Source organism: Crocodylus siamensis, chromosome 4, assembly GCF_052110815.1.
Source record: "Crocodylus siamensis isolate JL-2025a chromosome 4, ASM5211081v1, whole genome shotgun sequence".
NCBI classification, from domain to species: domain Eukaryota; kingdom Metazoa; phylum Chordata; order Crocodylia; family Crocodylidae; genus Crocodylus; species Crocodylus siamensis.
Genome location: NC_143398.1, coordinates 93,298,141 through 93,312,121, shown reverse-complemented (window position 1 = coordinate 93,312,121; position 13,981 = coordinate 93,298,141). Strand labels below are relative to the sequence as shown.

The 13,981-nt window shown below is 42.2% G+C and overlaps 1 protein-coding gene across 1 annotated transcript in view; it reads right to left on the bottom strand.

Annotated features, from left to right (window-relative positions):
- Positions 1-9,498: 9,498 nt before the first annotated feature.
- Positions 9,499-13,981, bottom strand: part of FGD6 (FYVE, RhoGEF and PH domain containing 6) — a 95,595-nt gene continuing 91,112 nt past the window's right edge. The window contains exons 19-21 of the mRNA XM_090042890.1: positions 13,853-13,981; positions 11,612-11,760; positions 9,499-9,780 (exon numbers count right to left, since the gene is read on the bottom strand). Coding sequence (XP_089899016.1) covers positions 9,744-9,780; positions 11,612-11,760; positions 13,853-13,981 — 315 coding nt within the window. The 3' untranslated portion in view covers positions 9,499-9,743. The remainder of the gene's footprint in view (positions 9,781-11,611; positions 11,761-13,852) is intronic.

Sequence of the window (13,981 nt, the reverse complement as noted above, 5' to 3'; positions counted from 1 at the left end):
CTGGTGGGGACTTGCACCCCAGCCCCAACTCAGCCTGCCCTGCACCTGCACCTGCTCACAGTCAACAGCAGCAGCACTGGCTAAGCAGAAACTTGCTCAGCGCAGGGGGAAAAGCAGCTCCTCCCCCTTGCCGCTACTGAGTGCTTCCTTCAGCCTCGTGGAGCTTGTGCTTGGGCTGCCCAGTGGCTCCACAGCTGTCACCAGGCTGCCCTTGTGGCAGCACAGAGGAGCCGCAGGGCAGCCTATGCACGGGCTCTGGGCAGCTGCAGCAAGAAGCATCAGGCAGCAGCAAAGGGGAGGGGCTGTTTTTTCCTCACACTGAGCAATAGTTTCTGCCTGGCCGGCACTGCTGCTACCCCCGTTTAGTGTGAGCAAGTGAGCCTGGACCAAGCAGGGCAGGCCAGGCTGGGGCTGTGGTGTGGGTCCCCCCTGGACTGGGGCCACTGGTGGCAGCAGATAGAAGCTGCTGCTACCTGGTCTGCCTAGAAAGGGGGTGGCTGGACATGCAATGGCCAGACAGTGCCTGGGCCAGGTGGGACTGAGGGACCTGCTGCAGGCCTGACAAAGACCAGCCACCCTGCCCTAAATGGTGGACAAAGCCAGTATGTCTTGCCCCAAGCTGTCTGTCTGTTTCCAGCCTGGAGTACCCACTCAACCAACAGTCATTTTAGGACTGTGTTTCTTACCTGGTAAGGGCCAATGGGAAAGAACTAGTTTGGATAGTCAGCGATTCCCTTAAAGTGCAGCAAGGCTATATCCATGGCAGTTGCACAGAAAAGCAACACGCAATAGATAACCCAGGCAATTATTGTGATATATCACACACTTTATCATTGGATAACACTATGGTTGAGGTTGTAGCAAGATGATTCCCTAGTATTTTGATGTCTCATGTTTCCATGATCCCCACCATCAGCTTGGTTGTTTGGATAAAATTTAGCCTCATTGTTTCAGCATCCTAAATTTTCCACTTAACTTTAAACTCTTAAGTGGAAAGTTTCATTTGAAAATATGTGCCATCTTCTCTTTGCTGGCTTTCACTTCTCAGTTAAGCGGACTGTACATCCATACTTATCAACCAACTGGAACTTTTATACATGTAATTATATTATCTGAGATTTTTAAAACACTTAAACCAGGTTATACAATTAATCACTCAACTGAATAACATCAGCACTAATGCCCAGAAAATAGAAGTATGTGAAAATAACAGAAGAATGAGCAATTTTTTTCATGTTCTCTTTAAATTAAAACCTTTCAGAGTTTCTTATTTGCCTCCTAAATAGCTACAGCCCCACACAGCAAAGCGATATCTCAATGTTATCATCAAGATAGCTATTCATGTCACTGTTTCCATGCGAGTATCCTTGCAGGCATCATGTCTTGTTGTCTGATTGATCACACATGCACATTGTCCATAAAGCTAAATGCATTGTTTGTTTTAACATGTTAATAATGTTATGGAAAGAAATTAGTGTTAAAGACTCCTGAAAGTCATCAAGTTAGTTACATTCTCAGCTTAGTATTGACACTTCTGGAACTATGCTTGGATGCATATCCTTTTTCCAAAACAGTAGAGCTAATGTCATTATAACTCCAAAAATATCAAGGAAACAAATAGTTAGAACGCAACAACTTTTACATAAAGATTTTTGATGTACAACATTAGTCAGAAATAGCATGCTTATAAAACTTGTGAACTCACAACTTGTCTTTTTATAATTGGTTTTTGGTAACAGCTCCAATCCCATTTTGGCTTGTTCTATACTGTACTGCTAAATTCTCTAACCATGGTTGCAAGTTAGTAGCATGAAGGAAAAAAAACCAGGCTGCTTTGCCTACAGAAAACTCTGGTGGAGCAGCTGCTGTGCCGGCAGGAGGGTGATTCTGCTGGCTCTGTATGAGACAGCAAAATGGCTCTAAGGTGTCACTATGCTGGCAGAAAAAACAATCTTCTGCTACATATACTGTTTTCAGATGGGGCCTTAGCAGCATGACTGGGTAAACGTAACTTTATCATTAGAGGCTCTGTAGCACAGCTGTGCCCTTGTTTTGCATGTGAAAACAGGCAATGTCCTCTATGTTCATGTACTACATTTCTATTAAATGTTTTATTTCCCATCTGCTACACAGGTATCTCTATGGCTTGGGTGAACATTCACAGGTGCAAAATTTGTCCATTTTCTACCTTGATATCTTTTAAGGATGCTTTCATTCACATTTGTATGCCTTTGTGATAAAACGTAGTTCCACTGAAAGATAACCAAGCTAGTACAGCTACCATGATGCTGTCCTGGGCTAGATGCTGCCCTGACTGGCTGAGGCACAGGGTGTTTCAGTGCGGGGCTAGCTGGCAGCACATGGAACCCCATTCAGGGCAGTCAGCCTAGGGGTGCTCCAACTGGGCTCCATGTATTGCAGATGGGCTGGCTGAGGCACAAGGGGGCTCCAACTGGACTCCCTATGCTGCACATCAATAAACTCCAGAGGAATAAGCTCCAGCATTTATTTGTGTGCATTAATCAGATGTGTAGACATGCCCTGCTTGTCTTAATTTATGCAGGTGGACTGTATGGCTCTATGAGTACTTGTGGGGCACTGGCCAAGTACCAGAGGATTGGAAAAGGGCCAGTGTTGTCCCCATTTTCAGGAAGGCCAACCCTACCTTGTCATGCATCCACAGATGCATCTCAAGCAGGTCCAGGGAGGTGATCCTCCCCCTTTATGTGGCACTGGTCAGGCCACAGCTGGAGTACTGTGTCCAGGTCTGGGCGCCACACTTCAAGAGGGATGTGGACAACATGGAGAGGGTCCAGAGGAGGGCCACTCGCATGATCAGGGGGCAGCAGGGCAGGCCATATGAGGAGAGACGACGGGACCTGAACCTGTTTAGCCTCCACAAGAGAAGGCTGAGGGGGGATCTTGTGGCCTGTTATAAACTAGTCGGGGGGATCAGGAGGCATTGGGGGAGTCACTGTTCCCCTGAGCACCGCCAGGAGTGACCAGGAATAACGGTCACAAGCTGGCAGAGGGGAGATTCAGACTAGACATCAGGAGGCGCGACTTCATGGTCAGGGCGGCTAGGGTCTGGAACCAGCTTCCAAGAGAAGTGGTGCTGGCTCCTACCCTGGGGGTCTTTAAGAGGAGGTTAGATGAACATCTTGCTGGGGTCATTTGACCCCAGTACTCTTTCCTGCCATGGCAGGGGGTCGGACTAGATGATCTGCTCAGGTCCCTTCCAACCCTAGAAACTATGAAACTATAAGGGGAGAAAGGAGGACCCCAGCAATTATAGTCCACTTAGTCTTACCTTGGTCCTTGGGAAGACCTTTGAGAAAATTATCAAGGAGCACATCTGCAAGAACCCAGCAGGGGAGGTAATACTCAGGAGCAACCAATATCAGTTCACTGAGGGCAGGTCCTGCCCAATTAACCTGGTTTCTTTTTATAATCATGTCACAATGTCCCTGGACGAGGGTGTCAGGTTGGAAGTTGTCTTCCTGGACTTTAAGGCCTTTGGCATGGTTTCCTACCACATTCTCTTAAAAAAAATTAGGTGACTGCAGCATTGATGCCTACACAGTCAAATGGGTGACAAATTGGCTAGATGGCTGCACACACAGAGTGGTGGTGGATGGGCCGTTTTCAACGTGGAGGGATGTGGGCAGTGGAGTCCCCCAGGGCTCAGTCCTGCAGCCTGTACTGTTCAACATCTTTATCAGCAATCTGGACATGGAATGCATGCTGTGCAAATTCACTGATGACACCAAGTTGTGGGGCGAGGTGGGCACGCTGGAGGGGAGGGACAGAATCTAGCTAGATCTAAACAAATTACAGTGGTGGGCAGATGAGAATAGGATGGAATTCAACACTGACAAGTGCAAGGTGCTGCATCTAGGGAGAAGGAACCAGCAACCCATGTATAGGCTGGGGAACACCCTTCTTGTCAACACGGTGGCAGAAAGGGATCTTGGAGTCATTGTTGACTCCAGGATGAACATGAGCCACCAATGCGAGGAAGTGGTCAGAAAGGCTAACTGCACCTTGTCATGCATCTACAGATGCATCACAAATAGGTCCAGGGAGGTGATCCTCTCCTCTATGCGGCATCGCTTAGGCCACAGTTGGAGTTCTGGGTGCTGCACTTCAAGAGGGATGTGGCTAGCATTGAGAGGGTCCAGCGGAGGGCCACTCACATGTTCAAGGGGCAGCAGGGCAGGCCCTACAACAAGAGGCTAAAGGGCCTGAACCTATTCAGCCTCCACAAGAGAAGGCTGAGAGGGAATCTGGTGGTTGTTTACAAACTCACCAGGGGGACCAGCAGGAATTGAAGGAGGCTCTGTTCCCCCAGGCACCACGTGAGGTTACTAGGAATAATGGCCACAAATTGTTAGAGAAGGTTCAGGCTGGACATCAGGAGACACTACTTTACAGTTAGAGCTGCCAGGCTCTGGAATGGACTCCCAAGTGAGGTGGTGCTCTCTCCTACCTTGGGGGTCTTCAAGAGGAGGCTGGACAGATTTGGCTGGGATGATATGACCCTGGCACCTGTTCCTGCCCGAGGCAGGGGGTCGGATCTGATGATCTGTTTAGATCCCTTCCAACCCTAAGCGCTATAATACTGAGTAGTCAAACTAGCTTATTTAGTTGATCTCAGTTATCTTTACATGGCACTACACTGTATCATGTTAACACACTCATATGTCACCTAGAGCAGTGGTTTCCAACCTTTTTAGATCATGGACCAGCAAACTGCAGACTGGAAGTGACTGCGGATCGGTAAACTGCAGTCCAGAAGTGACTGATGTACTATTGAGCGGCAGCCAACCCTTTTTTTATACTCAGCACTCAGATGAGTAATATAGCTACATTAATGTATTCGTATTGTAAATAGCAATCATATTGGTTTGGAAGGACTTCTTTGAGGTGACTTTGCTGGACTTTTTGAAGGGCCCTTGTGGGGAGTCTTCTCAGGAGTCTTGGCTGCAGGCTTTTTTGGAGTCTTTTCTGCTTTTTTAAAGAAAGTGCCCAAGGAAGTTTGGACAGAAGGTCTCTAGGGAGATGGGCGATGCACTGAACCTGTTCACTGGTGTGCCATCGCATCAGATAAGCATTGTAAAGTTGAAACTGACATCAGAAAGTTGAAACAGGGTATCAATTTATAAACCTTGCAAGTGCAAAACATTGCAACTTGAAAAACTAAGTCAAGGACTGCCTGCATCAGGCAGTAGGATGGGAACCTTTGACTTAGACAGCCATGCTTCATTACTTATACCTTAGTTCTTGCAGAGCTCTCTGAAGGGACCAACTCAGAACAACTTCCCCTACTGTGTGCCATGAAAAGGCAGTTTGTAGATGGTTTCATTAATTCATGTTCCCTCCTGCTTGCTGTTCTAGAGGCAGACCAGCCAAGTACACCAGCCTATACCTTCAGCCTGTTCCATTTCTTTCTGCAGCCCAGCACTACCTACCAGCAGATTTGAGAGAGAACAGAAGGAGCATGACGTGTAATCCAGTTACGCTTGTTTGTGGGGGAAACTGAACAAAAAGCAGTCACAGACAAATCTCTCAGGGCAAGGAGATGGAAAACCAAAATATAAGACATTTGGTTGCAACAAAATAGCAAATATTACAGCTGCATAATTACACTGCACTGCACCCTGAATGAGATGGATGGAATAATTCATATTTCTTAGAGGTGTGAGTGAACCCAGGCAGACACAGCATTAGTTTACACACAGTTCATCACTTCCAGATTTTCTTGGCAACTCTAAGAATCAGAGCACTTAAAAAAAATTAAAAAATGAAACCAGTGATTCTGAAGGACAAGTCTTCAGCAAATTCTAGAACTGGAGAAATAAATAAATACACAAGATTCAGGTGACTGTAAAAATGCATAAAGAAAAAAGTTTACTATTAACTTTCAGGAATTTATTTTGTACACACATAATACATATCCACAACAACTATTTACAGTGACTTTCAACTCTTAATTTACAAAATAAAAGATTTTATTCTTTCATTTAGACCATACAGTACAGTCTAGGACTCTCCAAATAAAGTATATTTGGAAAACAAGTATAAATGAACAGCAGATATGGCAAACAAATGTACTAAATGCCTGTCTCTAACCCTGACAGATTTACTTACTAAAACACTTTTTGATAGATACTTTCCACAAAATTGCTTAATCTAGTTTACTAAAGTGTTGTTCATTGATAGTTAATCAATCCTTTTTTATAGTAAGTGTATTGTAGCAAATTTTTAAAAAGTTTTCAGCTTAGTTTTCTTATAAAACAGTAGAATTCTGCAATCTATTATCTTTACTTACCCAGCAAAAAAGATGTTCTAACTAATTTTTAATGCCAATGCTTATCAGACATTCTACTAATGAATCTTAAACATTAACTGTGGTTTCCAATACAGAGGTAGCCAGTTGTTTTAAAAACTGCTGGTTTACAAGTATTGCTTGATTGGCTGGTATGAGAATCAGATGAAAACCTGAACGTAGGACTTTGATCGTATTGGATCAAAGATGTGCTAAATCAACATATTAGCATGGATATTAAAACCTTTAAAACTTCAAGAGATATTGCCAGGTTCAAATGATATTTTTAGAAGGGAACATGCTAAATTTCATTACTATTATGTTTACAATTAATATCCTAACCTGCTATTATTTTTTTAATTATTAAAACAAAAAAGTGGTAATATAGTAATTATGTACTTTATGACTTTATTTTGATTTGTCAGTGAAAATAATACTAATCAGTTTCACTTTCTGGTCACTTACAATATGAATACAAAAATGACCATATTAGCTTGAAAAAACTGCAGAGGATTGTTTAACCAAACACTTGTTGTCTCTAACCATTGCCCATCATGTGCATCTTTTAAGTTTTCTTCACACATGACAGAAGGACAAATGTTGAGAAAGTTTGATAGCATTTAGACTGTCAAAATCTCATCTGTTTTACTTCATAAAGAAATTGTTTTATTTGTATGGGTGTTTTAGAGATACATATATACACACATTACTGAAGCAGTCAATTGAATCTAGAGCCAGTTTCTGTAGTATTTTTTATATAATTATATTATATATGCCATTACAGAATATTATAATATAATATATTACAGAAACTGGTTCTGGATTCAATCAACTGCCTCAGCAAGAACTCATGGAAGATGTTCTTTTACTTTGCATCAAGTCAGAGGTATATAGCAGATCAGGTGATACTGCCAGCTGTAAAACCCTATCAAGCAGGATACGTGCACCATATTCCTTGCTGGGTATTGACTTCATTGGGTTGGTTGTTTTGTAGTGAGGGAGTGACATAAAAACACACTGAAACTTAATAAGCTTCCTTTGTGTAGTGGATTTATTTTAGTTTTCAGTTCTGTTGAAGTCAGTGGAACTATTCATGCACTGAAATCAATGAAATTACTTGTGCACTAAAAGTTAGGAATATATTCAAGTACATTGCTGAATTATTACTCTAAACCTTTTACCAACAGAAGAAGAAATGTAACAACGCGAACATCCCTACAGTTGCCCAATGCATACATCTTAGTCTTAATCCTGAGGGACTACTACCAAGAAGGAAGAAATTATATTAGCTTCCATGTTTCTAGCTCCTCTGTTAAGACCACTGGCTGCTATTTCTGGTCCTGTATTGTGTGACGTTATCCACATACTGGGAACCGGAGCAAATCCACCAGTTCATTTCACAGAGAAAACCTTTGGATATAAACTGTTTTATAATATGGGATCTCTGCAAAGACAAAATTTCCACTGGCACTGCCATCAGTTCATCTTCATCAAGTAGAAGCTATAGGACAGATAAAAAGCTTCTAGCATTTTACCATTAAATCAGTGAAATCCAGTTAAGTCCTTGGCTCATCAAGATACTTAAATATGGGCCTATCTTCAAGCATGTGATCAATCCTATTAAAATTGGTTGGGGAGGTAGTGCTCAGATTCTTAAAATTAGTCACAACTTTAAAAACTGTCCTGAACTGGAGCTTTAATCAACACATCGGTAATAACATCAGGAGTTTACAAAGCCATGTCTATACTAGGACTCCCACTGCTACAGGAGAACTGATAAACCAAGGGAGAAGGTTTTTCTAAAATTCCCTTTTGTAGATAAGGACACAATTGGTAACATCCATCAACTACCTATTGGCATGGATTTGAATCAACAACCAAGAGGACAGTTCTTAATACCATTACCAAAACCCACACTCACCCAGATCTTTTCTTTTTAGATTTACACACAGTAAAAATGAACTGGACGGCTATACACAAGCTTCCTATTTTATATGTAAATACTGTTCCCCTGGGCTTTTCTTGATTTTTCATAGTGTTAGTTCCATTCATGATATACAGTTTAAAAAAAATAAATAGCATATATGCACCATAAAAAAAACCAAAACAAAACAAAAATCCCCAACCCCCCCAGTATAACGGTTTCCTAATGAGGTGTACTGACAATTTAAAAAAAACAAACAAACACACCCAAACAACAAAACTACCCATCGCACACACACAAAGCTGGAAGACTGGAGTTTAAAGTGTCAAGCAGAAGTTACCCAATAGTGTGAACAAAGGGCACTAAAATGAATGGTACACATTTTTAAAGTCACTTTCACTGAAATTATTGTGCTTTCTTGATATGATGATTCCAGTTTAAATAGTTAAATGTATAATATTTTCAGTTTTCAAAATATTCAGACCCTTCATTTCAAAATGGAACTGGCAATGGCATCAAATGACTTTTGAAACAATTGGTGGTAAGAGGTTTCATCTTTTAGCCACATACCAACAAAAATGAATATTTGGCTGTGCTTTATAATCCTACTGAAATTTGAACGAATTTCCCCTGCCATTTCTTGTTAGACAATATATTAATATACCTTTGGCATCCACAATTTGATAACAGCTGTGGTACATAATTTCTAGAACTGTAGGCTACATAAAGAACGATGCATTGATTTTTTTCCTTCTTTCCACTTCCTTTAATAACTAACTCAATACCTTGTTAGAAATGTTTGCTTTTGTTACAGAAGCTTCTACGAAGTAGCAGCCTTAATATTCAGGGCATACATGATGTAGAAAGTGTCTGTATGGATCAACAGCAGTGTCCCATGGGACTGGGGCTCTTAAACAGCAGCATCTCAGTTAAATGACTTCTTGTCAAAGGAGTTAACGTAACTCAACAAGCGTCCACATCTAACCTCTTTTGGAATGTTGGGGTTTTTTTGGTTTGTTTTTTTTGTTTTTAACTTTTATTGTTAAATTGCAAATGTGTATCAGCAATTCAAGAACTGCACAAAAGACATGCTGCAGCAAAGAGTGTAGTACATGTGTGTTCATGCATGGGTTTGTGTGGTTTTTTTGTTACAAACTTACTAACAGTTTTCTGACAAAGCTATCCACTATTCTAAACACAAGGGCACTTTGGAATTTCATATGAATCTCAGAAATGATTCTGACCATTAAGTAAACATTGGAATTTAATAAATAGCACATTGTATGAAAAACAAATACACACATTTCTTTAATAAAATATGACCTTACACCTAAAAAAGGCAACAACTTCCCTAATTTTGATAAATATACAATTTTGTTTAGGCTGATTCTAGCAGAATTCCATATTATTTTTAAACAGAGTTGCTATACTCTGTTTATTACCATACTTCAACATTTTGCTCCTTTAGACCGTGAGATGGGATTGAAGTCACTACAATACAGTGCCTTCTTGAAAAGCTTCTATCCACCTGTTAGAAAGAAAAACATTGTCAGGTTTGACTTGCATTTCTGTATTTTTAAAAATTACTTCATTTACATATTTTTCAATAAATTGTTGATTATGAAATCATTCAAAACATTACTAATCCACTGCAGAGCTAATGGTCATTTGGTATTAAAACAGTTTTAAAATTCCTGTACACTATTCAAATGAGTTGAGTGGTAGTGTAGCTACAAGCACTACTGTGCATTTTGGACGTTCTTTCCACTTTAGTCTTTAACCTCATAAAAATACATCTTCCTTTGTGCTTGGTAAACACCAGGCATTTTTTGAACATTATGCAATAACAAAATTTAAAAGTAAGTGCATTTTAACCAAACAAAAATATAAAAGCAAATCTTGTATTTTATAGGCAGCTTGAGTAAATATGTGAATTAGGGCTGTCAATCAATTTAAAAAATTGATCACAATTAGTTGTGCTATTAAAAAACATTGGTCTCAAGCGCAATTTTAATCACACCGTGAAAAACTGAAAATTATGCACAAAAAACTTCAAAACTATGCTGGAACTTTGTATGGTTGGGGGGGGTGGGGATTTGCGAAGGTGTGGGGATTGTAGATGTGTGTGGGGCTTGGAGCCAGGGAAGGGGGGTTGCCTGCAGGACTGGGGGGGTCTGGAGCTCAGAGGGAGGGCATCTCTGCATGCCCCGGCAGGATGCACAATGTGAGCTGGACCTCTGGAGCTTCTCCAGGCCTGGGGCACGGCCCCAGCAGCGGTCGGCTCACCCCGCCCGCCCTTGCCCCAGCAGTGGCAGCCACAGGCAGACCGGACTGGGGGCAGCTGCTCCGGCCCCAGCCCGGGTCCAAACTTCCCTGCTTATTTGCTCAGCGGGTCTCAGGTGGGCCTGAGGATGTCAGGCAGCCCTGAACCCCCAGTACTGCCAGGCCAGCTGCTCAGGGCCCTAGATATGGGTTGTGGGTTAATGTACCCCCCACCCGCTTCCTGCTGCAGCCATCTGGAGACCACATCCCACCAGCACCTGAATGAAGCTACCTCAGCAAGGCTGCCTGGCACCCTTGGGCCCATGGTTCAGGATCAAGGAGGGTCAGAAATTGCCTGGGAGCTCTGACACAAGCTGCCTCTGAGGCCATGGTTCCCTGTGCATCCTCAGTCCAGGGCCCCGGGCAGCAGTGGTGATGGTGGTCCTGTGCTCCCATGGAGGCAGCTGTTGCCAGCAGGCAGAAGCAGGATTCCCATGGAACCCACCCTGCAGTGCCACATGTCTGGCCCCAGCTTAGTGCTGCCGAAGCCTGAGCTGTGCCCAGTGCCACCAATGAGCCAGACAGAGCCACCATTCTCCTTCCTGCACTGCGTAGACTCCCACCAGGACCTGGCGGGTCTGTGAAGGTCCAGTGGAAGCACAGGCAGTGCAGGGAAGAGAGTGGTGGCTCTGCCTGGTGTGGTGGCAGTGGCAGCACTGGGCATGGCTTGGGCTCTGGTGGTGCTGGGCTAGGGCCAGGTGTGCAGTGCTGCGCGAGGGGCTACAGGAGGTGGTTCCGCAGGAATCCTGCTCCTTCCCACTGGCAGCAGCTGCCTCCACGGGGGGCTTGGGGCACACAGCCACCATCGATGCTGCTCCCTGGAGGCCCAGACTGGGGATACGCAGGGACCTGCATACAGCACATGCCAGAGCTCTCAGGCAGTCCCAACCCACCCCAAACCCAAGCTATGGGGCCCAAGGGTGCCAGGCAGCTGAGTTATTTCATGCAAGCACTATGACTCAAAACATTAATGAAATGACACCTGAAACATGTTCTATAGGGAAGAAAACAACAGAAAGGTTAAAATGGTTACTTACTTTTGAGCTGAATGGGGATCATCAGCTTTGAATATATAAAATAAAGTGTTTTTGTGCAGCAAATGGAAGACTTTAGAATCTGAGTTCTCATCCTTTACTTCAGTGACTGTGAATCCCAGTAAAGGCTGACTCTCTAATGCAGCTACATCCTAGTTTAACACACAAACATAACAGTAGAGCTGATATTAGTCTCAGTGTGGTAGTTTAGCTATCTAAACATTACACTATTTCATTGTTACCTGAACTGTAAGGGGATGAGCACACCAATTAATTACCATGAGGTAAATGAGGGTAGTGATTTACTTGTGTGTCAGCTGTTCCATTCCATCCGTCTGTGTACATGCTGTTCCCCCACAGAATGAAAGGTAAGTGGAAATAACTTAGCCCTCTTTCATTTCTATTATGATGTTCTTACTACTTCCTTTGATGAAGAATCTGATCTTGGAGACTACATGAACTTTTGGCCTGATCCATTATGACAATTCTTAAATTTTTAGATTGGGATACAAGTACAGTCTATCCAAGATTGAGAACACAAAACCACTCAAAGACAAACAAACAAACCAGTTTCACATAACTAAGTTTGTTGCACTGGTCTGTCTGTACCTCTATGCTTTTGTGTTACAGACAATAAAAAAAATAATATGTCACTACAAAAACATTGTAATATTTCCAATACCTTAATATATTCATTTTTTCAATTTTTCTTTTTCTTCCTTTTTGCTCCATTTATGTCCACTTGTTACACACATGCTGCAGGTTAGCCACCCCTACTCTAGAAATTTCTGTATACACTGGACTAGCTCAAAACTTTCGAAGTTACCATCTTTGTATATAATTTCTAAACAGTCTATTTTATTAGCTTAGGTTTGAAAGGATCTGGAAACCACTCAACTGGGGAGTACAATCCATTGCGGCTCCCCATACTGCAGATTGGCTGACAGACCTTGGTGGCCCAGCTGCTTGGTATTGACTGGCCAGGAGGCAAAAATGATACCATATTTATAACTCTGGTTTTCGCCTCCCTGCCAATCAGGAGTGAGCAGTGGGGCCTCTCTGCCACCTGGTGGGAGGAGGCACATGGGGGAACCTGCCAAATTAAAAGGAGCTGCTGTGCAGCCCACTTCCACTGTGAATTTGGTAGATCCCTAGTCACGTGTAAAGCAGAAGTGGATGGGTGGCATAGGTTTGAGAGTGGTATCCCCAACACTGCTAGGGAAGCAACATCAACATACCCCAAGAAGATGTGGAAGAATCTATAGGGAGGTTAGTTCTTATAGGAATCCAAGTAGAAAAAAGGTTAAACAAGTGACAGCATGCTTATATTCTGCTTTATCCTTTAATACCAATTTTCTCTAAAGTGCTTTTGTGTAAATAAATTATATGGGGTTTTAAGGATGTTATTATAACACTAATTGCCCTGGTATGACAGAATTTCAGGGTTCTGAGAAGCTAGGTCTGCTGAGGTAGTCATGGTTAGTACCAGGGACTACAACCCAGGTCTGAAAAATGCCCGATTCCAAGGCCAGAGACCTGAAGAGGTATACTTGAAAGTATCAGGAGAGGAGAGACATACCATTCCCTTAGTAACTGCAAGGGACTAAAGCATCTGTTAACAGATGCTTTGCATTTTCTGCTCAACATATGACTTATGAGAAAGAATACAAGCAGTATAAAAAAAAATAACTGCTGGCTTTCTGGTTTGTCCTGTATTGTAAAGCAGTACAACAAATTGAGGTTTATGGTGTTCACATCTACTGGCTATATAATACTATATTCTTCACTAATTTTAAACACTATTAAACAGAAAGGGACTGGGGTAGGGGACAATACATTTCTCCTTTTTAAGTAAGGGCATTGAACATTATGAAACTGTGGCAGGGTGTAGATAAAGAACAAGCCAAGAGATTCAATATGCTTTTCTACAGCCAGAGGGGTAAACCTAGCAGAAGAGCAAGCAAAGTTACTCCTAAAGGTTTTCACACTTTGGCAGCTACTATTATTGAAAGCTGATCCATAAAAACAGAAACTTACTTTAAAAGGTTACTACTGATTTGTTTAGTTCAAAAAAGGAAGACCATCTACCTAACAGATTAACACAAAGATTTTTCTGCTTCCTTCAAAGAAAACTCAAAATACTATATTAGAGTTACATGAACTAGTTTGCAATCTGGTAATATTATAAAGTATTTAAAAAACAAACATTCTCCCATGCTCATTTAGCTTTCAACACTGTCTTACCTCACTGGCAGCATACGTGTATAGCACCTTATTCTTAATGACAAACCAAAGATGTTTCCATGGTTTCTTGCTGCCCTTAGATCTATACAAATAACCACTCATTGTGGAGTCTTCTGTATTTGCTGAAAC